General features: G+C 44.4%; 1 protein-coding gene across 3 annotated transcripts in view; it reads right to left on the minus strand.

Moving 5' to 3' along the window:
• LOC124996640 (electrogenic sodium bicarbonate cotransporter 1-like) overlaps positions 1–26,959 on the minus strand; it is a 31,277-nt gene that overhangs the window by 3,153 nt on the left and 1,165 nt on the right. For 2 of the 3 annotated variants that reach the window (XM_047569859.1, XM_047569860.1), the window contains exons 2-23: positions 24,039–24,112; positions 23,034–23,210; positions 17,031–17,163; positions 15,617–15,777; positions 15,296–15,475; positions 14,987–15,082; positions 14,370–14,446; positions 13,457–13,614; positions 13,271–13,358; positions 11,428–11,582; positions 10,683–10,799; positions 9,894–10,068; positions 7,754–7,887; positions 6,386–6,648; positions 6,031–6,083; positions 5,737–5,922; positions 4,508–4,621; positions 3,738–3,899; positions 2,896–3,074; positions 2,147–2,219; positions 1,406–1,474; positions 37–210 (exon numbers count right to left, since the gene is read on the minus strand). In XM_047569859.1, coding sequence (XP_047425815.1) covers positions 37–210; positions 1,406–1,474; positions 2,147–2,219; positions 2,896–3,074; positions 3,738–3,899; positions 4,508–4,621; positions 5,737–5,922; positions 6,031–6,083; positions 6,386–6,648; positions 7,754–7,887; positions 9,894–10,068; positions 10,683–10,799; positions 11,428–11,582; positions 13,271–13,358; positions 13,457–13,614; positions 14,370–14,446; positions 14,987–15,082; positions 15,296–15,475; positions 15,617–15,777; positions 17,031–17,163; positions 23,034–23,210; positions 24,039–24,112 — 2,998 coding nt within the window. The remainder of the gene's footprint in view (positions 1–36; positions 211–1,405; positions 1,475–2,146; positions 2,220–2,895; positions 3,075–3,737; positions 3,900–4,507; positions 4,622–5,736; positions 5,923–6,030; positions 6,084–6,385; positions 6,649–7,753; positions 7,888–9,893; positions 10,069–10,682; positions 10,800–11,427; positions 11,583–13,270; positions 13,359–13,456; positions 13,615–14,369; positions 14,447–14,986; positions 15,083–15,295; positions 15,476–15,616; positions 15,778–17,030; positions 17,164–23,033; positions 23,211–24,038; positions 24,113–26,959) is intronic. The other variant, XM_047569861.1, reaches the window with a different exon arrangement.

A 26,959-nucleotide genomic window follows, 5' to 3' on the forward strand; every position in this document is an offset into this window, starting at 1 on the left:
TTTTTTGCGTTAAGAAACGTCAGCCATTTGTCTCACCATGACGGGGAAGATGATGGCAGCCACGGTGGACTTGAGGATCCAGAGCAGAGCCAAGCACAGGACCTGGATGAAGGTGAAGAGGTGGATGCGTCTCTGGGGGACGTGTCGCAGGTAGATCAGGTCGGGCTGGTGCTTGGCGGGCATCAGGAGCAGCTGTAGGCGGTCCATGAACTGACAAAAAAAAACAAAAAGAAACATCAAGACACTGCTGCGGCACATGCAAGATGATGCCGACATCACTTTGTGAAAGGCATGCACAGATCAGTTATGAATCACAGCAGTGTGGTTACTTTTCTCGTCAATTCACTAATTTGCAACTAATTACGTAAAAACCCAGATCTGCTCGTTTGCGGTCTCAGCATCCTATTGGAGGGTTCATTTTAGTTCAGTCTGTGCTTTCAAGGGATACAAGTTCACACAACACACCAGGCTACAAGTGTTAGCTCTACTCATGTTGTGGGGGATGTGTCACTAAAGCTAGCATCACGTACATGTATTATCTTAACTGCGAGTTATCTACTGCCAGGTTTGCTCAAATACTTTGTCATGGTCGCTGGTTAGCCACCAGTAACTTTGTGACTATGCATTTTGTACAAGCTGCTCGCTAGTTTTGATCAAATAGTCATTAGACACCGTTAGCTTTAAATGCATTTAGTGCCTTAGCTGCTAGCTACTCACCATTAGCTTTTTACATGTTGTAAAAGGTCACCAGACACGGTTGAGCTAACATTATCGATGTGTGGATTGATACTGAAATATCGATACTTCTGATACCAGATCTTTGTGCTCTAAAAGCGATTCTCAAATCAAAATATTGAATCATTCGAGGGGATGTCGGAACACAATGGAAAGTAGCTACTACCAAGAGGACAAGAGGAGAGCACAGTGTCAGAATTAAGATGCAAGTTTTCATTTTATAATAGCTCTTAATGGTTAAACAATTATTTATTTTAATGGTCTTATTTATTTCTTTTTGTGCCCTAGCTGCTAGCTAGCCACCAGTAGCTTTGTCTACATGACCAGACATAACTAGCAACATTAGCATCACACTTTCTGGCTTGTTCCAACTTAAAAACTTTAGATGAGATCCAAACAATTATAACGAGCAAAAATAAAACCTAAAATCTGTTAAAAGGCAATATGTTATTTACATTAAAGTATAAAGGATAAAATGTCTGAGATAAAATTTCCTCTTGACAAGTGTTTGCAATGTTAATCTAAATTGCATTTAATTTGTTGAAAGGTCTTACATAAATAAAGTTTAATGCATGCTAAAAAATATATATTTATATATTTCTACACATAGTTATTAGTTGTCCAGCTCTGCACTGCTCTGATAATTAGCAGAGAGGCTACACCGACTCACCTGGACACCATTCAGTGATGCTACACCCATGTAGAGGAATACACCATAGAGCACTGGCATGGGAATGAACTGGAAAATAAAGAGTACAATAAAAAAGGTGTTAATACATCATGACATTGTTATTTCCTAAATTAAAAATAAAAATTATAATGAGGACAATTAGAGACACTTAGGGAGAATTGATGTCTATGAGATCACTGCTTGGTTAAAAACAGTCCATAAGCAGCTTTTCTGAGAAGGTGTTTTTTAAGTGGACACAACTCTGCTGTTGATGCAGGTTATGCGTTTAGTTTTAGCTCCATCAGCTTTAACGTAGTGGAGAACTACTTGTGAAATACGAGAAGGCAAAGGAGGCAGGATCAGTGTTTATTCATGTTGTAGTGTAAATGTGTGGGAAATATATGGAATCCCAGATGAGCAGTATAGAAAGTGTCCACAAGAGGGAGCACCAGCTCCAACTATTTCCACTCATCCACTGGTGACTTCACGTTTTTTTTTTTTTTTTTTGGTTAGGAGCTTAATGAGGGAATGGAAACTGAAGAAGGGGCTTCGCCGCAATCAGAGCTTAAGCCCCCGATGCTTATTTCACATCGTATTACTTCGGCTAAGGGAGTTCCTAATCGGATGAATAAAAAGATTTGAAACCATTTTAAATTTTAAGAGGGCTGACAGGAGTTTGTCCTAAAAGAGGCGGACAGTAATCCACATTTCCACGGAAAAATGAATAAGTCGGAGCGCTACCTTGAGGATAGGGGCCATGAAGACGGAGAGTCCCGTGAGGAGGAACACAAAGATACCAGTGACCCTTTGTTCCCTGGATTGGCGGAGAAAAAGAAGAGATTAATTATCCATTCGACGTCGTGGCATCTGCAACCAAAATTTCTTAAAACAAGAAAGTCCCACAATCATCTATATGATGCGTGAAATAGGGCGTGAGAGGTGCAAAGGTTTATGAAAACAATGAATGTAGAACCGTGAAATGATTCACAACCGAAACATCGAGGAAGTCATTGTCACCACTTATACAAATCCACGATTCACAAGCATTTTTCCTCCACAGCGCCGACACATCCGTTTCCTTTTCATTCTCGGTTCAGTAAAGTTATCCTCTGATGCGACTGTTTTCTCTTTTTTTCCGTTCTTTCCTTCCTGATTGCCTAATTGTGGATTATCCAAGTGAGACTTCTTGTTGGAGAATAACCGTGTCAAACACTCGCTGCTTTGCCCACTGATTGTTAATCAGGGTGGAAATTAGGCTTGTCCACTCGCACATATTTTCAAACCTACTTATAATAGGGGAAAGTGCACATGGGTGCAGGTAATCTTATGGTTTTTTGGCATGTGTGACTTTGCCTTTTGTTTGCGTATAAACTTTTGGCATGCCTTCCACGCACAGGATCACGCCTGCTGGGAGATTTATTTGTAACACAAATACTAAACTTAACGCTAAAAATGGTTTAATATTCAACCGACGTGTCGCGTCAACTCACCGGACACCCAGGAATTTGGGCTGCTCCCCGGGGGCCGACGTCTTGGTCTCCATTTTCAGAGAGTCAATGTGGGCGATGGAGATGACGGTGGCCGCCACGTACCACGGCAGCCCCATGAAAGAGCAGATTATCATCAGGACGGCCACCCAGAACAGGTCCAAGTGGTAGCCTGCCCCTTTCTGCAGAAGAGCAGGGAAGTTAGTTTAAAACACGAGAGAAGAGGTATCGACACGGTAAATGCAGCTGACGAACGCATCAAAGAGATCGAAGATGATTTTTCCAGGCGTGGAAGCGATTTAAAGATGTCATCAGTTGTTGATACCACAGAGATCAGTGCAGTTATATCCTCAATATCCTTTCTAGAAATTAATTGATAACTTGAGCACAGTTGCACAAATATAAAGCAGCGTAAAGTAGTCAATTCCTCTATTTTGGACCATTGCGAATCAAGATTTAGGTTTACAATTGCAGATTTCCAGCCTTTCCTGGAAATTAAGACTTTTTTTGGGTGACTTACCAATTATTTTTCTGTCTTATTTCTAAGTTTTATCATATCCTAGAGGTTCGATAGGGACCCCCTACCTACTATGTGTTCTATATTAAACTCAGCCTAGTGCTAGTTATAAATATACATTATTATCATAATTTTGCATTCAATATTAAGCAATTAGAATTATACACAGGTCCAAACATTCATTTTTTTTACTTCGAACATGTGAAAAAGCTGCAATTTAAATGTGTGGCTGAAAAATATGTAAAAAAATGTCCAATCAACCAAAGATATTGCGACCCCCTCCCCGTTGAAGACCAACGCTATAGGAACCATGAGGTGGAGCACCAACCTTGAGTTTGTGTTCTTTCCTGTTGACGATCACCGCAGTGATCTGTTGGTCCATAAATATCAGAATGGTGACCAGCAGAGCAGGAAGTGCAGCCGCCAGGTACACCCACCAAGGGTTTCCTCCAAAAGGAGCAATAAACCAGCCCCTCAGTGGACTTGTGGGCTAGAAAGAAAATTAAAATTAGGATGAAGAAGACTGTTAAATACACACAGATGCACCATATCTGAATGCACACAGTCCAGATTTATACACAACATCTTAAATATAGAACAGAAAAAAAGAAGAAGCTAAAATAGGCCTCAATTTGAAGTGGTTACTTCAGTGCACAAGAGTCTCAAGCAGAGATGACTGGTGCACTATTACACGACCGAATCCTATGAATTCAGACTTTGTGGTCAGACAATGCTAGCTCTGTGCTTGAAAACCATAAGACCGTGCTCCCACATCACCTATAATCAAGTTGCACCAGCTCCTGCTCCACTGCCGAGGGTTGGATGTCGGGGAGCTGCCAGCTGAGGAACACTTAAGCCCAGCAATCTCCGAGAATGACTGCATCTAAGTTTCAACTAATATGTATCTCAGTGGGGCGAGTGACAAAGGAAGCATTATGCTGGGATTTTAAAGAATTACAGAGGCTTTCTAGCAGATACATGCATCATTATCGGTGTAATCGGAGGAATCCGCACCTGGCTGACCAGTGCCACCAATGAACAGAGAGGTTTTTCTTTTGTTTAGTTTCTTTTAAAAAAAACAAAAAAACAAACGTGTACCTTGAATTCACTTGGCACTATGAGCTTTGGAGTGTCCACACCGACAAAGGCGTCCACGCCGCAGAACAAAAAGATGGTCAAGATGATGGCGAAGTCGCTGATGAGCTTCCTCACCTACAAGGAAGACGCAGACGGAGCAGGTTTGACAAAAAGAACATCCTGTTAAACAGCATCTTGGTAGGAAAAAGAAACGCAAACAAAAATACAATGGAAGACGTTGTCTTGACGAGTTTGTGCTTTCACTTGTTAGTATGTAAACACAATTAGTAGAGGCACCTAACCAGTTTAAACGGAGATAAATAAAAATCACTGGATATTCATGATAACAAAGTATTGGTTCCTCATCACAACATTCAAATGAATTCTGATAAATGAGGCCGTAGCTTTTCATCTAGTGCAGGAGTAAAACGTTTTTTAGACCCCCTACCTACTATATGTGTTCTATATTAAACTCAGCCTGGAGCTGTTTATAAATATACATTATTATCATCATTTTGCATTAAATATTAAGCCATCTCTAATGTTTTCTAAAATATGTTGAATTCATGTTAATGTGTAATTAAAAAAAATTGTGGAGCAGTAGATATATAGATTTAATAATATAATATAATATATATATATATATATATATATATATATATATATATATATATATATATATATAAAATAAATAAATGTCAGTGTAAGATTTTGCGAACCTCCGTCCACCCCCCTTGAAGACCTATCATCTAGCATCTTCGCCATGTCACAATCTCTGTGCATGAGTCACTTATGTTTTTTTTGTGATGCTCTGTATATTTCTGCACCACTTTATCTACACGCACTCCCAATGTCTTTATCTTAAGCAACATCTGTTGTGTGGTCTCCGTCTGGACATTCTTCTCACACTAGCTCGCAAAAAAAAAAAAAAAAAAAGAAATCAATCATCAGTTTAAGTGTGTTTATGTTTGTTTCCTATTTGTGTTACAGGACAACCAGAGAGAGAACGTTTGCTGGACCAGAGCAGAGCAGGAAGAGCTGCAGCCAAAAGCCACAGATTTCGGCTGCAGTGTTTCAACTTTGCAAGATGTGCATGGAACAAGTAAGTAAGTAAGTATGTGACACCATATTCTTGCCTATGCTTCATGCAGACAGAAAAGGGAAAAAGCTGTAGTTTCCTAATCTGAGATTGAGCGTCATGAGTCCTTCGCTCTAACCGCACCAGAGTCACCGCAAACGTCTGGACTCACCGTGGTGGGAAAGAAGCGACTCGTCTTGAACTTCTTCAGCCCCATGGAGCAGGTGTAGGTGCCAAAGAACAAGATGAAGGACATCAGGGTGATGTCAGGCACGTAGCCGCAGTTCTCTCCGACGAGATCGCCCCCGAACTTCACGCACTGCTTCTTGGTCAGGGACGCCCATGTAGCGTTCACCGGCTGGAGAACAAACAAACAAGTGGCTTTAACATTAGCAACGGCATTTGGAGGAAGAAAAAAAAAGTAGCTCTGAATGAATGAATGAATGAACACAAGGACACTACATACCAGGTCAGTACTGTTTGTCCAGGCAGAGATATTAAGGAACTCTGACGTGTTGCCTGGCAAAGAGAAAACAATGGTATCTAATCACTCAGATGACAAAACGTCTGATACTTGCAGTATCAAAGACGCTATTTCAAATCTGTGTCAAGTCGCACCACACACACACACACAAACTAAAAGCCCTGTTGAGAAAGTAAACAGTGGTATCTGCAGGCTTACATGTAACTGTATCATTCACTATTTCCACTGCAAACACGACCCAATAATATCCCTGCAAAAAGAGGATGATCCCAAAACAACTTCGGCATCGACAAAATCTTTATTTCTCGTAATCTGCCGCGGCAGGAGTGTCACGCACCGGGCACGCAGCGGCAGTCGTAGTGGGTGACGAGGTCGGGGTTGTAGTCGGAGTTGATGGGGTTGTAGTGGGCCAGCTTGATCATCTTCTTGAACGCGTCGTAGATGAAGATGAAGCTGATGAGCGCCGAGAAGCCCTCCTCGGTGAAACGCGTGAAGTACTGCACCAGGAAGCTGGCGTCGGTGGCGACCAGCAACAGACAGAACAGGCCCGACCACAGGCCGATCCACAGCCGGAACTCGAGGTAGTCGAAGCCATTGTCTCTGGGGGTGGTGGGGAAGAGAGGGTAAATGTTGAACAAGCGGCTCCTGTCTAACCTGATTCCTGCGATTATTTTGTTCCATTTAAATGTAGGTCAACGTTAGTCATGTTCTGGGTTTGATATTGATTTTCGAGGCGTGTTCTCTGGATGTCTGGTGGTATAGTATGGGCCGTTTATGCAGCAGCCGCGTGCAGACAGTCGACGCGTGGAAACATTCACAGGGGGACGGACGCCCACACAGCATTCTTCACTCATAGTGTAAAATTAAATGAGAATGAATTGTTAATGACGGAACACAATCGGCGCGGTGTTTGGTAACGCTAGAAGACTCTGGGCGAGGGTTAGGAGGAGGACGGAGTTACCCACCGTTATCCACCGATAATGGTCAGGCATAACATTATGACCACCTTCCTAATATTACGTAGGTCTCCTTTGTGGCTCCAAAAGTGGTTATGACTCATCAGAGAATGGACATGAGATCTAGGGAATTTGGAGGCCAGGTCAACACCCATTTTTTTTTTTTTTCAGGCTGCTGCATCCTGCTGGGGATGGCTACATGTCTATGTAACATTCACATGAATGAACGCCAGGTCCAAAAGTACGTCCACTGTATTGTCACAAGACGTTACTCCTGTCCGTGGTCATAATGTTGTGGCTGATCGGTGTACATGTTTCATTTTCTAGAGCAGCATGTACGCTGCTGCTCCTGTCCCTCTTGTCAGTCGGGACAGGAAGCCAAAGGCAGAAACACGAGGGAAATTAATCAGCTGGCGACTGCACCCTGAACAAACTGTTACTGCCGAGGGATTTACAGTAAGCACAAAAAGTTCCTGTGCGGTACTGTTCAAATAAACAACTTCCTGTTCAGATTTGCCTACTTTAAATTCATCTATTTTAATTGTTTCTTAAATGTGGTGTCACTTTTTTTTGGGTGGGAGGGTGAAGAACTGTGTCTCTGTAAACACAAAAACAGCATCTGTCCTTCGGGGAAAGACGATAAACATCTCCCAGGATGCTGCTGCTGCTGCTGCTGCTGCATGAACCCATTTTCACTTTTTCCATTCATGCATCCACTTAAAAAAGGCCCACCGGCGGCAGCTACTCACCTGCTGAATGTGAAGAGGAGCCTTTCGAAGACCAGCACCGGGCCCGTGCTGCTGAGGATGGTCAGCGGCTGACCGGCCAGCAGACAGAACACCATCCCCGTCAGAGCCGTACCGAGGAAACTTTCCAGCACTCCCTGCAACCACACAAAACAATCGGCTTAACGCTAACCGCTAACAACGCAATTAAGTTGTAGAAGGCGTGTGCAGGTGCACAATAGGAAAGCGCAGCCGTGCGGTGACTCATCTCAGATATGAATCAGTTCTCGCTTTCCCCGCAACCCGTTCCCGTAACTCTTCTTCTTGCTGGGATTAAAGTATCATTTTATTCATGCTGCTACACTTCTGGACCATCAGGACAGGCAGGACAGACAGACAGACAGACCGGTTTCAAATCACGTTTACGTTTGAATAAACCAGATGAATTATGAGCTGATGACAATAGAACTGCGGTTATGACAGCGAGAAAGGTTAAGCGAGGGCAGGGAATCCCTTTGAGTGGAAAAGGGGACTGATGCAGGACTGAGAAGCACCGGTGGTGGGGGTGGGGGTTGGAGGGGGGGTGGGGTCATTGGTAACGCAGCCATGACGAAGCTACAGTGGCTGGGTAATCTGGATCTGTGGTTATTTACAGCCTTGGGCAAATCCCTGAGTCGGCCGCTCTGCAGGGCTCTTGGCTGAGGTGCCAAAGCCAGAACTACCTTCATGACTGGATGGGCCTTCTGCTCTCCAGCCAGGATGGAGGTTTCCTAGCAGTGCGGCGTATTACATCACAGCTCGCACAGCAACAGCAGGTAGAACAGATGGACGTATCATGAGCCTCCGAGCTCAAAATTAACAGGGATTATCAGATGAAGTGTGTTAGTTTACCACGAGGAGCTGTGGTGGAGGTGAAAACGACAAACATCTCGAAAACTGACGCAGCGTCCGTTAGCGCCGAGCTCGAGGGCGACAACAGAGAAGGGAAAGCGCTCTCTGTGAGAAGGCGGGATGGACGAGGCGAGCGGTAAACACACAGTTTAGCGAAGTTCATCTGCTCTTTAATCTCGTTACTTTCAGCGCGGCTCACTTGGGTCGCTTTCACGCCAGAGCCGCTTTAAACGGACCAGAGTTTGTTTCCTGGGATAGTCCACTTCGTTTGAGTAGGTGTGAAAGCGTAGGCAGCGAGAATGTTCACCGGAGTAAATTCAGTACGTATGCAGTACGCCTGGTCCTGTGTTTACCATGTGTGGCGTTAACGACTGACAGTGGTGGCATTGAAGCTACAACACGGCTTGCTAATGGCTAACCTCAGTGAAGGCTACCTGGTTGTCCCTGACCTCCACTTCCATTTTATGAAGCGCCCATGTGACTTTTGTTTGAAAAGGCGACAAACACACATGTCAGACCCTGTCATGTTGCCACTGAGCGGTAAAAAGTGACAGATGAGAATGGAGATTAGCAGCATTAGCACGAACTGTAGATATAATTTTACAGATATCTGCCACAGAAAAGAGAAGTAAATGTATTGCTGCATTAGAAGAAACAGCTAGAATCCAGGAACAGAAACCTGCTGTTGTGGTTCACATTTAGTGTCAGGTAATATTAATTTATGCTGCATTTTTTGATGAAGTCCTTAAGTTACTTCTTAGGTTCTAGAGGGCTGAATATTTGTGATCACTCTAGGTCGTCCTTTTCACGCTACAGTATCGTATGGCTAACGTTACTTCTCAGTAAAGCTCTTGGCATTAGCATCTTTTATTTAGCTACATTTATCATAACTGAAATGAGCTAAATCTAACTTAAACTAACTGAAACTGAGGCTAACCCACTTTTCCAAATCCACACTAGTTCATATGGATCACTTTTGAGTCCAATTTTCCTTAATTTGATCTGATAATCCACATTTTTACTTCCAAGGGGGAAAAGAAAAAGCATTTTTTGTAACGGTCATGTTACTCTTCAGTTGTTGGTCGATGTGCATTTAATAAGGAAAAGACACACAATCCCCAACACTTCATATGCTGCCCCATGTTTTCCATTTGTAATCAGCACCACTGACTGCAGAACCAAACCAAACAATAAATGAATAAACAAAAAAAAAAACAAAAAAAAACAAAGCCTCAAAATCGAATCAATTCGTCAGGTGTGAAAACGCGTTTACCTGCATGTTTTCTGTAGCGTCTCCGAGCAGACCTCCGAACGTGATGGCATTAGTGACCGTACCCAGGTAGATGAACATGATGGCGGACAGAGACTGGATGTGCAGCGCGTCGTAGAAGTCACTGGCGAAAAATGGCAGCTTCCTCTTGATGTCCAGGATAAGACCTCCGCAAAACCTTAAGGACAGGGGAAAAAAAAAAAAAAAAAAAAAAAAAAAAAGACAGGATCACTCAATTAAACCTCAGCACTGTTTAAAGTCGTACGTATGTAAACGACACGTGATGCGCACACAGAGTAGGGCTGGACCTTTTATCTAAACATGGTTCACCAAGGTTCAGAGAAGGGCAACGTGTTCCAAATGATGGAAAAAGATATTTGACACATAAATGTCGTCATTGTTCTTTATTTCTGCGCGGAACATTTCCTCATTGGAAACCAACTGGACAAGTAAAAGCCAAGACTTTTACTTTACAGCAAATATTTTAACTGACAGGACTCAAATGTGATTAGAGATTAGAATCAGGACGATAAGGCCCTCACCTCTTCACACAATGGCATTTTTACATTTATAATATATATATATATATATATATATTATATATATATATATATATATATATATATATAATATATATAATATATATATATATATATATATATAGTCTGTTTATCTATATATATATAAACAGACTAGACGCTTGAAACCATTTTAAAGCCCCTCATTTCTGGAGTTTGTTTTGATGATTTTGTCTTTTTTTTATTTCAGTTTCAACAATTTTTACTGTCTTACTTTCTTGTGCGTTGGAGCTCCTCTCCGACTTGGTGTCCTCCACCGCCCCCGTGCCCCGTGTCGTGGGGAGTGTCGCCGTTCATCTGAGGCGGCTCTAACCCAGCGTACATGTTCTTCCTATATTAAAATTAAAAAAAATAAACCATGAAGAGAAAATTGCCTTTTCAACATTCACCAAAATAAAACATACAAACATCTGTTGTGCGTCAATGTAAATGATTTTTGCGAGCGTGTCTTGCAGGACACCAGAGCTCGCTTGTGAGAAATTTATGTTGCGTAAAATCTGTTTAGGCTGAAAACAACAAACCATTATGCGGTCGGGACGGATCAGCCATTTCCAATTACATTCTGTACACAGGCATCAAGGACGGATTCTACAGCAGAGTGAACGTTTCTTTGCAGCCAGTGACACATCTACATCTTATATTTAGCCGTTACTCACATAAACTTTAGGTATGAGTGAAATTAAATAGAAAATAAATCCATTACGGGCGTCAGAAACCCCCTGTTCTCGTCTCGTATGACTTCTGTTAGGTAAATATTACACTGCAATACTGAGTCAGTTTGCTCTTCTTTCCTTAGTGGACTGACATTTAAGCTTTGCACTTCACAATTTAATATTTGCCAGAGACGTCTTTCTTAACATGCTGCACTGTGTGTGTGTGTGCACGTGTCACACGACATGGATTTAATAGATTCATGCGGCTTCATTAATGTGGATTAGGTGGTGCGGATTAGAGCGGACCTCTTGTCCGAGGAGGGCAGGGACTTGGGCGGCTCTATCCTGATGTCAGGGTCCCACTCGCCGGGCGGCAGGACGATGACCTCATCCAGGAACTCCTCGATACCGGCCAGCAGGTCCTGCCTGCTCTTCGCTTTGTAGGCGATATCGTGGAAAACCTGCCGGCGAAACAAGAGCGACAGTCGTTAAGGGGTCGATGACGTTGGCCTTCACAAAAAAAATAAAAAATAAATAAATTAGTCATCGGGACGAGCAAACACGCCGTCTGCTGCGGCGTCAAGCGGCGCGCGTCCTTGATGTGCAAATCACCGCTGGAATAAATTGCAGCAAAAAAACTCTCTTACACAACGTGCACAAACATTGAGGCAACGTCTGGATCCCTGGAACATGTGGAGCACTATTTGGCAGCGTGCGACTCAAAAACATCTGATGAGCCTGTCACTGGGAGACGGAGAGAGAGAGGGAGCGAGGGAGGGGGCCGGGGGAGCCAAGGGGGTAAAGTTTAACCGGTGGAAATCCTGGAAAACCACTTCCTACCACGCCATGTTGACATACAAGATACGCAGGCCTGTGGGAAACGGCGGGCCAGGTGCTCTCAGGATTATGTGTTACGAGCTATCTGTTAACACTCCTGACAAAACTGAGAGGGAGTAGAGGTGGAGATACAGAGCAGAGACACTGGGGGAAAAAAAAAAAAAAAAAGAAAAAAGTCAGCAGGAAGAAAAATTAAGGACATTCTCTTACTGTATAGATTCTGCTAAAGCCAACGAAACTAATTTGTCTCCCAGGACTTTCAACGCGCGGCTTAAGATCTAAGCTACAAATTGGCCAACAGGACTGGACAAGCCAACCGCTGAGATGATTAATGCAGGAATACCCAGGGAGCTGTGATTTGGCTCCAGCTCCAGGTGGCAAGGAGAGGGGTGAGGGGGGTGGGGGGGGGTTTAAAAGAACAGCCGTCGACTTTAATGAAGTGGACAATTTAAAACCTTAATGGGGAGCAGTTCACCGAGTGGACGGCTGGAGATGCCAGTTACCTTCTGTGACACTAATCATGGCTCCATTAGAACTTACAAAGAATTACACTGAGTGCATTATAGGTGGATTTTTAGTGTAACCCTTAAGTAGGGACCCCCTACCTACTATGTGTGTTCGATATTAAGCTATATTATAATGCACAGGTTTGAATATTTACCTTTTTATTTCAAACAAGTGCATCAGCAGTAGGGCGGCCGTGCAACTGCCCTAAACACACCTAACTGGTAGCTAAATGTAATTGACAGATTTAAATTATAACTTTAAACAAAGCTAAATGTAGTAGCAGCCACTGTGGCCTCAGCAGCTGACTGATGGAAGCGAGCTACATCGTTAGCTTCTCTTCTGCCAATACTGCAGCATGCATCTGGGATTTCATGTGGGGTCTGATAGAGTCGGCGTGTAATATGCAGTCTTGTGATTGGCTCAGCAGTGATGGGGGCGGGGCCTACTGTGTAGAGGAGGCTTAGATTGACAGGTCTCGGCTAGTGTGCGTGAAAGATCTTCATTTATCCCAAAACATGTTAGTGTGTAATTAAAGAATCGTGTGGGGGGAAAATTAAAACAAAAAAATATATATAAAAAAATGTCTAATCAACCAAAGATTTTGCATCCTCCCCTGCAGTACCTCTGCAGACCCCCTAGGGGTCGTGGACCCCCTGTTGAAGGCCTATGTTCCAACTCAAAATCCGCTAATATAGTCGAATCTTGGGCTCCTGTAACCTGTTGTCGAGATCCTGTACAAGTATTTGATTATAGCAGCAAAACCTACATTACTCATCAGGATTCAAAAGAAATTTGAATAAAGTACCTCATCGGACATCAAGGTGGCGATGGCTCTTCCAATCTCGTGATAGGACTTCGCTTTGCCTTTGGGGCCCAACAGGACGAAGAGAAATCTGCACAACAACAAAAAAAAAAAGTCAGAATCTTGACGGTTCTAGGTCTGAAAAAGCCGTAACCTTGGTGACGGTTGCGATGCCGGTTTCGAACCTACCTCGTGGGCACGGGGACCTCGGTGAGCGCCCCCAGCATGACGGCCTGCTGCAGACGCACAAACGCCACGAAGGGAGTCTCCAGGAAGTCCACCTCGCCCACCAGCACGTTGGACGCCTCGGCGTCGCGGGGCAGTTTCTTCATGAACTTATTCTTCAGCTGAGGGAAAGATAAGAGATAAAAAGGAGTGAACGAAGCAATATAACAATACACGAGATAGTACGGCTGGCTCTCGGCCACGTGATGATCAGTGATATGCGAGATAAAAAAGTAAACAAACAAATGCGTTTTTAGTGTACTTATAAGCGCATAGGAACAGGTAGTAACTGCCCTTTCCTACAATTATGTGCCAGACAGCAGCTTTACTTCACGCCATGTGATAAACACACATCACAAAGGCTACGCAGAAACGACACTCGCACAGAATATGTGAATGAAAGAGATAATGGGTGAGAAAAGCCAACCACGGCCTTGGCGTTAAAGGCCAGACCGTTTTCACATATTAACACTTGCCGGAGCGTAATCCCTCTTGTTACTCTTTAACCGCCCCTGTGATCTTTTTTTATCTGCATGCAGCGCAGCGTACCGGCTACTAAACCACGCAGCCAGTTCAGAGTCAGCCACTCCATCATGAGTCATGACAGTTCGGGGAAACCACACACACATAAGGCACACAGCAGAAACTAGCACAACAAAGACAGGGGAGCTTTTGTTGACGCGATCACACACACACACACACACATACACACACAGAGCGCCAGAGGTCTTATCTATTCGTACGAGAGGCTCACAAGCTCAAGCATGTACACACACACACACACCCAAAGGATGACCCTGCATAGTGGCGCTTTGTGAACCGAGGCCTCAAGTGCAAACCGGAAAACAACCGCTTCATTATCCGCCCGACGCATTACCTGATCCTTCTCGGGTTTGTCGGAGAAGTCGCTCAGGCTGTTGGAGGTGAGGTTTCTGTGGGATGTGGTCGGACTACCTGCGGAGATTCACACGGATATAAATATAAAAAAATAAAAAAGTTAGAGGCCGACTACTGGGGAAAGACTGCAGAGCTACTTTTAAGCTGAGGAGGAGGAGGAGGAGGAGGAAGAGGGAGAGAGCCACAAACATCAGGAGCTAGCTAAGTGTGGCTAAGCTTAAGAACTTAGGACGAAAAGCCAGATGGCCATTCATTGAGGAGGGAGAGAAGAGCCGGGATACGCGGCCGCCTCGGGCCCGCGGCTCGTACGCGTCAGCAGAAACCCTCTCAGGCGAACTCTGGCAAATGAGTGAGAATGTAAACTCTGGAAACTCAATTTGATACGGCCCATTTCCAACACGCACTCCTACCGAATGCTGATTTATGGCGCACTAAGCGAAACTTCAACAGCATTTTTTTTTTTAGCTTTGCTCATACTTGTGAATCTCGAGGCTACTACGCTAGTGCTATTTTGTTATTTTATTTTATTTTATTTTTTTCTACTAGACTATGTCCCAACAATGCTGCTTTCAGCCGGAGGGCTGCGACCTCACTTACAGAGGTATCCCATGCTGGAGCTCCTCATGACCTCACATGGTTCCTCCGAGTCTTGCGGAATTACAAAAGGCACGGGTTGCTCAGGGGGGTTGCGTGCTGCGACGCCCCAGATGCAGGAAGTCAAAGAGTGACGAAAAAAAAAAAGGAAAAAGAGAGAAAGAAAACAAGGTTGGAGAAAAGGCGAGGAGGAAAAAAGACGTGAAAAGGTTTTAATATGAAAAAGAAATACGGTGTTAGGAGAGGACATTCAGAGGAGAACTGTGTTAAGACGGATGTATTTAAAAAAAAAAAAGAAAATTTTTCCATTACCATTCTCCTGGCTGGTGAAGAGCCGACTCGCACTAGAAACGCTCTTGCCAATGTCTGCAAGAGAGCGCAAGTTGGACTTCTTGGTCTGGTGGCGATGCTTCCGCAGCAGCGTGTACATGACCTTCTCCTTCAGGTCCGCCTTCAGCTGACCGTTCTCAATCTGGCTGTCAGTGATCATCTCTAAAACGACATTAGAAACATTAGGTGGTTTAATGTAGTCATGTGCATTCTTGTTTTTTGATAAAAACTTTGCACGGAGCAAAGACCCCGGACGTTCTTCAAAAACGTTCAAAGCTGTGCGCCGAAATTTTGACCGCTTACCGACAACCTGCGGCAGCGTGGCGGCCTCCAGGTCCAGCATGATGGTGCCCTTTTCGATGCACGTCTTCAGCTCCATCAAGCTGTGCAAGGACAGCGTGGCCACGTGAGGCTTACTCCAGCGCTCGCCTCCCTTCTCCACCTTCTCCTCGAACTTGATCCACCTGCAAAAACAGGGACGCGTTTGAAAAGACGCCATGCACGCTCATCCTCCCCCCGAACGTAAAAAAAAGGTCACTGCGGAATATAAATACAAGCGAGGCTTTACGAGTTTATGAACAAACAAGCAAAAGGCGACAAGATCGATTCTCGTTTCTTTACACAACAGCCGCAGAGTGTTTTGGACCGGTCACAGTTCACGAGGACAGAGAGAGAATAGGGGACGCGCAACGGCGCCAGAGTTAAGGAAGCGGAGACAGGTACGGAGACGGCCCCTCAGACCACACAGTCGGAAAAGCGAGGTTTTGTTATAACCAAGGATAAACTCGGGACAGGGATTTTAATGATAATGCCTCACATGTCACCACTACAAAGAGCTATTCTCCCGAGGCCTGAGGATGGGGTTTCCTCCGGGGGATAGAGTGTCCCTCTGGCTGAGCTCCACACGCCTGTGACCAGGGAGAGGAGCTTGGTCACGGAGACGCCGCGGACCTTAAGGAGTTCAGTCATATTCCCTTTCGTGCGAACCTCAAACTTTCCCTTCCAGAAACGGGACAAAGAAATAAAAGCGGCCCTCTCTGCAGCTTCTCTCCTAGGAACGGACTTTGATAGGTAAAAAAAAAAGTTCAACTTCAAGATGCTTTTTAGTGAAAATTTGTTAATTTACTGTAAGTAAAACAAATAAATTTAAAAAAGGAAGTCTTATTCATTTAACATTTACAAACTGACACAGAACATTCCCAAAAAAATGCCCAAATTCAATTCATTGTCTTCAAGTAGCAACGCAAATAAGGAACTGAGATTAAGGAAACCTTGGAGAGCACAATCCTACCAAAATATAGGTCTCTGTTCAGGCATGTGATACATACAAACCTGTGTTTTGTGTACGTTTGGTGTGTTTTAGAATCGGGATTAACCCAAATCTCTCAGGACAATTTGTCTCGGTGGATTTGCATTCTAATGCAAATGAAAAGAAAAAAGAAAAAAGTTCCAGCACAAACTGTAACATTAAGTCTTGTTCTGATCATGTGGGAGTTTCTGGCTTTTCCCGGTCTCACAGAGCAGGTACTACAGATCTTAATCAAACAAGAATAGACTGGGAGTTCACCGTAGTACACCCTATTTCCCTACACATACAAAACGTGACTATTCATGAGGGATTGTTCTCCTCATGGGATTGTGTGGCAGGAAATTACAACGCCGGGGGCGTTTTTTTTTTTTTTAATGTTAAAAAAAGACGTTTGGCTCAGCCGCTCACCTGGCAGTCTCCTTCCACTCCATCTCCTGGCCGTCCACAGACAGCAGCTCATCCAGCTCGGTGAAGAGCTGAGGAGGCGGGGGGCCATCGTCCTCCTCTCCCAGCATAAACCGGATCCTCTCGGCTGGAGAAACTACAGGCGGGGGTGAAAGGAGCAAGTTAGGCTGGCTGCTAAATGTGCTAAATGTCAAACATAACGAAGTGTTAAAAATTATGCACTTAAGAGTCACTTCCTGGGTCTGTGTCACATGGTTTTCACCACCTTTAAGAAACTATTCGCAATCCTAAACGAAATTCTGAACACATTTTTCCACAAGCCCCAAATAGTCTCAGCATTCAGACATTATAATGGTGTTTTACAGACACACCGGAAGACAATAAACAAATTAAATAAAGCTCTTTCTCTTCCAAATAATAAAAGAATATATCTCCCTCAGGGGGTCTGCAGATATATTTCATAGGATTTCTTATTTTATTTTTTTCAATGCATATATTTTTTTTTATTTTTCACAAATTTAATTTTCTTTAAATACACGTTAACATGAATCCAACATATTTTAGTAAAGGGATAAATGGAGGCAGAAGACGTTATCTTACTTCACTCATTCAGCGATACAGTTTCATACAGAGCGCTGCACTACATGTGCATAGACATGTTTGAAATTAAAAACTAAATATTTGAACCTGTATTATTTGAATAGCTTAATATTGAATGCAAGATCATGGTAATAATGTATTTTTATAAATAGCACTAGACCAAATTTAATATAGAACACATATAGTGGGTAGGGGGTCTCTACTTATTCTCTCATCAGTTTGGGGGTCTGAAAAACATCCCCTGCTCTAAAACATGCATTTACATAAGGTAAATTATGTTAAAAAATTTTGCTGTGTAAATATTCAACATAGGCAAAAGACGACCTAAAGTTTCCACAAAAAAGAAGAAGAAAAAAAAAAAAATTCTCAGGAATTAAGCTGATGTAAGGAGCAACAGCTGCAGAGTCTGACCCAACGCAGAGTTCAAACAGCTGTCTGCAAAGTCACGTCGCTGGGGTTGGGCAAACTTTCCCTGATTACTTTCACCGATACGCATCTGTGAGGATCAATCAAACACAATCGGTGAGCACGCCGTGCGTCGCTGAAAGATAAATTTAAATGGATTTAACAGTCTCAAGAATGCGGCGGTCAATAGTGGTGATCTGTCTGGAGAGCAGAGGCGCGTGGACCTCGTGTTAACAATAAAATGCTCAATATACATATTAGGACTTCTAAAAACACTTAAAGGCTGTTTAGAGATCGACTGATTAGAAGTGGAGGAACCCTGATGCGGAAATACAACAGGTATGTTTATGTTTTTTCATAAAGAAAAAAAAAAAAAAGGAAAGTAAAATAGACTTTCTATTGTTTCCTGTAATGGAAGTGGAACATAACTGTGGTATTTGAGCAAGCTGGAAAGACGACCTCAACCAGGAAGAGGAAGAAGTCTTCCATCTGAGAAGGGTTCCCATGATCTGTGTCAACGATCATGTTGCTCAAATGTTTATTTCATGCTTGCTCTTCCTCTTCCTGCAACAACATTATGACCACTGACATGACAAGTAAATGACATCGAACATCTTGTGTCAATTCAGCTTGCTGCTGGGAAACTTTTGGATCTGGCGTTCATTCATGTGGACTTAGACATGTAGCACCCACCTAGACCAGACCAGACCAGACACCCCCCACCCCATAGCAATGATACTCCTAGATGGCAGCCTCCCCCAGAAGTCCCACATCCATTCTCTGATGAATCACAACCATTTTAATGGGTAGAACTACAGAATATTAGTAAAGTGGTCATAATGTTATGCCTGATTGGTGCATAAAGGGTTATCCATCATGAGGAGAACAACTTATTCCTGCCATTACTTAACTTTCCTAGAAGTGTTAAGACGCAAGAGGCTATTTAAGGCACCTTGATACACTGGACAGGTCGATACCTTGACAACGTAACAGCGCCGGTTAACTTTTAATCCCCAAGCTCACCTACGCCTAATTTAGAATAGTTGTTTTTAAAATAGTACAGCTGGAACTCCTCTACGGTTCCAATATTAAGTTCACCACGAAGGTCAAGATCGAAGGCTCGGAGGATCCCATGTCGTACACCGGTGGATTTATTTATTTTTTTTCGCCTTCAGAAACACGGGACCTTTCTGCTGCCCTTTTTCCAGTATGCCAACTCGATGGCAGGCGGTGTACACAACACCGCTCACCTATCTCAGTCTCACAAGTGGTTGTTATCAATGGAAACCACGGCTTTGTTGTGCTTGCACACACAATTTTTTGAGTGGTTTGGCCACAATCAACAGGATTACAGGGATTTGGATAGAGGGCAAAACAGCCCGAAACAAGTGGCAGGCCTCGGTGCGCGCCGTCTCCCAGTCCGTGAGCGTGCACTGCTCCGCCACCCGCCACATAATATCCCACGGTATAGCACGCAGCCTCACCTCAACTCTGACATTTTCACGCGCGGTGCCGACATAAAAGTCATCGCATGGGGACTCTGGAGTGGTTTTCTACTCAACAGGAGAAGTGTGTGTTTATCCCAACAGTGGCCCATCGTACAGTCGGCTCTGCCCTCTCGCTCAACCTTACAGGGCTGTTTACAGTTCAGATCCCCAGCAGAGATACAGAAGGATGAGAGAGAGAAGGCCTATGCGTGTGTTGGCATTTAAAGTGGACGACGGTTTAAAACCTGCGTCTGCAGTTCCGCTTCTTTACCCTGCCTTTGCCTTTAGATGGTGGCCATCAACTCTCAATCACACTCAATTAAAACACAATAGGTTGGATATCAGCAACATTGATGGCTACTAAGAAATGCGTTACTGAGCAACGAACACTCAGTTCTTATCAACTCAACCAACACTTAACCCACTTGCTTCTTACGGACAGATATAGTCCGTCCGTTTCCTTGTCTGCGAGTATAGGGGGCGGTGCTTAGCCACATTCTGCGGTCATGTAACCAGACTTTGCATGACGCGGTAATCGGGTGCAAGATCTAGATAGCATGATTATCATGAGCATAGCTCTTATCATATCATGGCACCAATGGATGACTAAGCACACAGGCATGTGTACACCCGAGCATGAGGTGCAACAGAGGATTACGGCGTCAGAGGAGAGGGGGATTAGTCAAGTGCTCGTCTGCTGCTGCTGCGAGGCCCGTGAAACCGACAGCTTGATGCAACGCCGCTAAACAAAGGCGGATGTAGCACCTAAACGAGTCAGAAAATTGCCACCCTTGGCTTTCCGCTTTATTAAAAACCCTTGATTGAATCTCTGATTCATACTACCCGATGATAAATTCCTCCTGACTCAGTGTCAGTCTGAGTGATGCATCTAATTGAGGATTTCCAAGTCCTTTTGTATCGTCTAGTGTTCTGGGAAGTATATCACCCTACTATTAAGACCTGAGTTAGCATCTTGTGTCTTTTTTTAAAAATTTTATTTAACCTTTACTATTTTTCCACCAAGATTGATGATCTCATTTTCAAGGGAGACCTGGCCAAAATAGCAGCAGCAGCAGCATAAAACGTTGCAATACATTAAAAGTAACATGAATCCAATGCAAACGCTAACATTAAAATAGCTACAGACTATGACAAGCACCAACCGATATATTTAGCAGCAGAGCGAGCAAGTGAGTGGCTGAGGAGGAAACATCTTAGCTGGGGAGCATGCTAAAGGTAAGGCTAGCCGAGTGGTTTTTAGTAGTTAGCAGTAGGGCTAATCTCCCGGTTGAAAGTCACGCGGTTGTACGGTGGCAGCATGGAGGGGGGAGGGGTGGGGGGTGACTCTGGGACGCTGGAACTCACTGTTAAGGCTTCTTGACGTGTCGTTGGCCTAACTTAACGAAACATTGGTGAAGAGGGGTGCCGGGGCTGCTGTTGGCTAGGCTAACTAGCAGGTGTCTTCTTGTGTGTTGTTAGCTGGTGGCTGACTGTTAGCCTGCTGGTCGGTTTTTCAGTTGCACTGGGCTTTTAACTGTGTTTTGCCTGGGAGCTTGGCACAAGGGAGAAGTATTGGTTGAAATGTAGTCGCATGTCCCATTACTTCTTACCGAAAACCCCCCTTATTATCGGGATGGTTGAAATGCTGGCATTTCCCACTCACACTGGGGGACGAGGTTACGTGGGCCTACTGCTGTTGGCTAGGCTAGTTAGCTGGTGTCTTCTTGTTGGTTGCTAGCTGGTTTTTAGTTGGTCTGGGCTTCCAAATGCGTTTTGCCTCAGGATTGTACCATCTTATCCTGTGTAATAATGAATCATTGACCTAATGAGAACTTTAAAACCAAACAGCGGGATAAGGGAGGACTTAAAGGCCTTTTTACCCAGTTCAGCCAACAGTACAACATCTCTGGAAGCTATGGCTACCACCAGCTTTCTGAGCAATCAAAGAGCAAATACAAGAAGGGAGTTTGCCTCGCATGATTTTGTAGATGAACAGGTACCAATGACGGAGCCTTTGCACAGTCAGTGAGGGCCAGCCAAACCTGGAAAGCAAGAGGGAGGGGGAAACTTTCACCTTGTCAGTGATTGTAGTTTTAAGGAGGCAACAAATCGGGGGAGCCCTGTAATTAAAAACCATGCTCCAATACTCTAAACTATAATTTGCCCAAAGCAAATGCTTCATTTTATTTAATCTTCCACTGTCTCTGCACTGTTGTGCAAACAATTTTGGAGAAAACAGTTTCCAGTCTTAACCAGCTTAGCTTATTTTAGGGTGTTGCTTAAAACCATACTTCCACAGCACGCTAGTCGACCACATTGCAAGAAAACACAAACATTGCTTCATTTCATTGCGAGGACGATTCGCGCCTCATCTCCACTCCAGATCACAGTGGAATTCGTCTGCGGAATTACCAGTCCACCTTGATCCGAGCAGCTTTATCTCCACCAGTAGTTAAGCACAGAGATAACGTCCTCCCCGTGTGCCAGTTTCCAGACCGGGCCGCTCTAAGGTGAATTCCACTTCTTTGAAATGGTAATTACATGTTTTGCAAATACCAGTCGCAAAGTTTGGGGGATCTTAAAAAAAATAAAAAATAAAAATAAAAATTCCAAGAGGTTTGCGTGGTGGTGGAGAGCCTTCATTAGGGCTAAGAGCAACAACACAGAGCTCTCCGCACAATTACATGGCTCGTTTATCGTACAATGCTGCCAAATCCTCATGTTGCCTCTGAGGGAATTCTTTCCCACCTGTGTATCGTCACACCGAAAACACCTCCTCTTATTAATTGAACATGGACGTCAATACTGAGATCTCCATCTTAAGAGTTTCTCGAGAAACAATCATGGGATTAATGGATCTAACACGCAACTTTCCTAAGCTCCTATAAAAAAAAGGAAGGACATGTGGTATTCTTCCATGCGGGAGGAAAATTCCTGATACCGGCAACAATGTGCACTTTGCACTTCGCAGACGAACGTTTACTCAGCGTTATTGGATCATCTCTGTTTAGAAACCGTTTGAGACTTGGCGTTCGCGCTTCTGTTTTACCACTTCTCCCTCCACATCTAACGTCTAACTGCAGCAGCTTCTGAGAATCCTTTCTCACAAATCCCACAGAGCGCTGCGTTAATCACGGAATTGGAAGGTAATACCCCTCTTTGTGTTTCTTTACACACTTAAAGCCAATCCAGTGTCATTTTCAGATTAGTTTTCAGCATGTTCTCATTCCCTTCCTCCCTTAATTCAACTGAGTGTAGGTTTTGGCTTGATTTTTTTTTCTCTTCTTCTTTTCCCTGGCTTTCCTGGCTGCCGCTCCACCCAGCCTTCCCTGCTCTGCCTCATTCCACAGAAACACTGATATCCTGTATGCTCCAATTTACAAAGTGCTGCTGGAGGCCACCCAAAAAGACTTTACCGGCATCTGAGAAATGATTTACCCGTCAATTGCGTCTTCTGTGAGTTGTACCCTGCGCAGTGGATGGTTTAACTCGTTAGTTTTTCGGCAAAACTCACTGAGAGGTTTGAGGATGTTGGCAGCGGGGTCATCTACGCAGTCCCCGTCGGACTTGTACCCTTCTGTGCTGTGCTCGGTTCGCTCCCGCTTCTCCTTGTGGCCGGACTTGCGTCTGTGGCGTCTCCTCCGGTGGTAGCTCTTGGGAACGTGCACGCCAATGTACACAGTGTGGTGACCTGTCGGGGTAACAACGCGGAGAAAGTAGATTACATTCACAGTGAAAAAAGGAAATGCATGCATTAATCCTGAACGCTGCTAATCCATATCTTCCCCTGGCAGAACGAAAACAGTGGAAACTGGGTGATCTGGTTTGAGGTGCACGTTGCTTTTAAAGCCACGCCGATGCACCGTGCAGAAACTGGTCAGTGAGGATTTGTGCTTTGTTGCACGGGAAGAGGCAAAGCAAAATTAAATAAATGCCAACTACTTCCTCCAGAGCAGCTCATGCAGGAAATGATGACTCAATGTCTCCAGGAAGTAATTAGAGGAAAAAAAAAAACTGACCAAGCTTAAGCAACTCTGCATTTTTTCCAATTCAAACCGTGCATTTCGTAAACACGCCTTGTAAATCACGGCGCTCACATGTCAGGTTGGAGGTCAAGCCTGACTTTGTTCGCTGTAGAAACCTCACCACACCTGAGGTTCCTTCCCCCTGACTAACGCGCAGGGAAGCAAAGCGTAGGAGCAACATACATCTTGACCCAACGCCAAGAAGAGTGACGCGGCTCTCTTTGTGTGGAAGCCTAAGTGGTTTGCGAAATATGCGAACGTCTCAGCAAACTCACGTGGGTGTCTCCAGATAAGTTCTTTTGTGACGCTGGCTGAGCGCTAAAGGCACTGAACAGGATTAGAACACTTGCAGAAACGCCTTCCTGAGCAGAAACATTAGCTGAAGTGGACGTTATACATCATGTGTGGCTAATTCTGCACACGGCTTTAAAAAGCGGTACGGACTGGGAGGCGGGGACGGGTTAAAGATAGCGGCCCACGGCTCAGCGGCTTACCTTCCACCTCCTCTTCATCGCAGACGTGTTTGACAAAGGACGCACCTCTGTCCAGGACTGCTTCATCCTCCACTCTATGAGGTAGAAGAGAAAAAAGTTTTAGAGATCACAACATGTGTGCTTTCTAACCTGAAATGTGAGCAAATGATACAATCAAATCTCGAGATAAATTCATATTTTACTTCCTCGGGTTACTAACCGAAGCGATATACACTGATCAGCCACAACATTATGACCACAACAACGTTTAACATCTTGTGACAATTCAATGTTCTGCTGGGAAACGTTTGGACCTGGCGTTCATTCATGAGGATGTTACTTAGACGTGGATGGAGGATGCAGTCTGACACAAGTGCACAAACAGTTTAGGGAACAGCTGCAAAAAAAACATGAACAGCACAAGGCCTCCAAATTCACTAGATCCAGTAGGCCCCCCCACTGAAAACACATCCCCCATATTCATCACAATGTTATGGCTGATCAGTGTAATGACTCGCATTATGTTGCAAGATATTAGAAATATATGGTCGCCTTTAATATTTCTGTTCCCACTGCAATTTCCCACATGACGACCACAAGGTCATCCGCCCACGCAGCATTTTGAGAAACAGCTATTGTGTAAAATGCACACAACAGTTATCGGGGCAAGATGGATCGGCATAAAAAGTCATTTCATAAAGCCACAGCAGATCCACATCTACTGCTCGCGGAGGACGTTAGGTTTACTTCCAAGTCACAAGCATTAGCTGCCTTCATGCAATCATCTCCAGAGCTCGGCGGGAGTGCGGTTCCCAGTCTCGTAATGCGTGGCCTAATTCGGCTTGTGAAACTCCAATCTGAAAGTGGACTATAGACTTTCATAGTTTTTTATTTCTGCCAATAAAAAATAAAAGAACATCCAGTTGCGTCCGTCTGATTCCTGCAGCCCGGAGAAGCGTGTCAGCATCAAATTAGGAGCCCCTCCAATGCTAAATCCGACCGGCCGCTTTATCGGAATAATTTTGCTCGACGGCAAAACTAAATATTTGATTTAGGATGCGTATCAAGAATGTCAATAAACACATGTACAGTTTCCACTTGGCGCGGGAGCGCGCTCCTCGGCCGAGGATAACACGGCTCAGAAAATGAGGGGATGGGAGCAGCGTACAAAACCGCTAAATAAACAAAGTCAGGAAGGATACAAGTTGTTCCTCCGATAACACAGGGAGCTCGTCTGGATCTCCCCAGTGGATATATCTGGCCTTGAGCATGACAGAGGTGCACGGCAGATAGCGGGCATTAAGCGGAGGCCACCAGCTCCGAGATCAAACAAGAGATGAGGAGTGGCACAGTTCGGTGCCAAGTTTACATGTAATGCTAACACCCTGATTAGCCTCTCTACCCTTCTTTTGTTGCCCATTGTTGGGCCAAAAAAACGGGGAGATTGAGTTCCCACACAGTGCAGGGCGGAGAGGGTCAGCGCAGTCGTTGAGCTGCAGATTTCTTTCCATTCTGCCCTGACTGTAGTTTATCTTCCTCCTCTCCAGGACAGAGAGTACAGAAAATATTATTTTTCTTCCGCGAAGAAACTGTCACTCAAGTGCCATCGAGAACATGTTGACACAGTCATAAAACAGAACAAAAAACAAAAGGGGGTGGGGCCGTTTGTAACTTATTCTTGCATAAAGTTATTGCAGGAAGAACACGGCTCGGCCTTTGGCTCCACGGTGGGCATCAAAGCGCCGGCGGTGAGCCCGTGTGCGGAGGCGGGGTCGTATGACACAGAGAAAAGGCCTTCAGAAAAAAAACAAAAAATACAAAACACAGACAAGAGAGAGGGGAAAGCTCAAGTTTCAGGAGCCACGCTAATCACTCCACGCTGCAGCCTCAGACCTTAACGATGAGAAGCACACCACAGGTGGTGCACAGACATCCGGGATGCAGGAGAAGAGTCCAGCATTCCTGCCCTGAGTGGGGTTTCTCTGAATGAAAGGGTTTGACTGGTGTGTAGCGTAGAGTCAAACTTTTGGCATTACTCTGCAAACTGAAACAGGCGAAATAAAACGCACACATGAGAACGAAAGCCAGATAATCCTTATCGCATATCTCCCCGTTAACGTCATTGTAAAGGAAAATCTTCTTGATCTCTCTTTATTTTTTTCTATTTCCTGCCACGACTTCCTCTGATTAATGAGAAAAAAACAAACGAAGAAAAAAAAACACACACACACAAGCAGGTTGCAGGTTAGAGCAGCCAGCTGTGTGCATCTCATGCTGGTGAACCTTGTTTCTTTGCGCCGGTTCTCGGTGACCTTACGAAGCTGGATAAAGCCGCCGGTGCGTGAGGAGCCAGGGGATCAGCTGCTCAGGATCAGGGATCATCCCCATCTCTTTACAGAGTGACGCACCCGCTCTCACCGAGACAGGTGCCCCCAGCACTGTCAGCGCGAAACAGGCAGCACACGTTGAGCTTTAAAACACCCCCCGGGGTCATCGGATTCAGATTGTCGCCATCAGTTTTTGATGCTGCAGAGTTCATTTGTGATGTGGAAAGCACTTTTGGGGAGAGAAATAAAAAGGGGGGAAATCTGTAGTTTGCACACTGGATAGGATTGATTTATTTATTTTAACGCAGGCATTAGTTTATAGTAGTATGTGCACATCTGTGCACTCAGGTGGTCATGCAACTTTTTTGTACAGCTTGTTCCTAACCTACACTTCACCCCGGGTCTGCCTCGACTTCTGGAATTTCCTCTAAGAGACATGAATGGACAAGGAAGCGAACAGATATCTAGCTGCACACAACTTCACTCAGCGCTGCACAAAAGAGGCTCTAAAGGAAGAGCCACGAAACTCAATGGAAGGCACAAAAGCGAAAACACTTCCCTGTTCCAAACAAGATGTGCAACGCGGAGGGAAGAATGTCACTGTGCCAAGTATCA

The sequence above is a fragment of the Mugil cephalus genome, chromosome 19 (assembly GCF_022458985.1).
Source record: "Mugil cephalus isolate CIBA_MC_2020 chromosome 19, CIBA_Mcephalus_1.1, whole genome shotgun sequence".
Taxonomy (NCBI): Eukaryota; Metazoa; Chordata; class Actinopteri; order Mugiliformes; family Mugilidae; genus Mugil; species Mugil cephalus.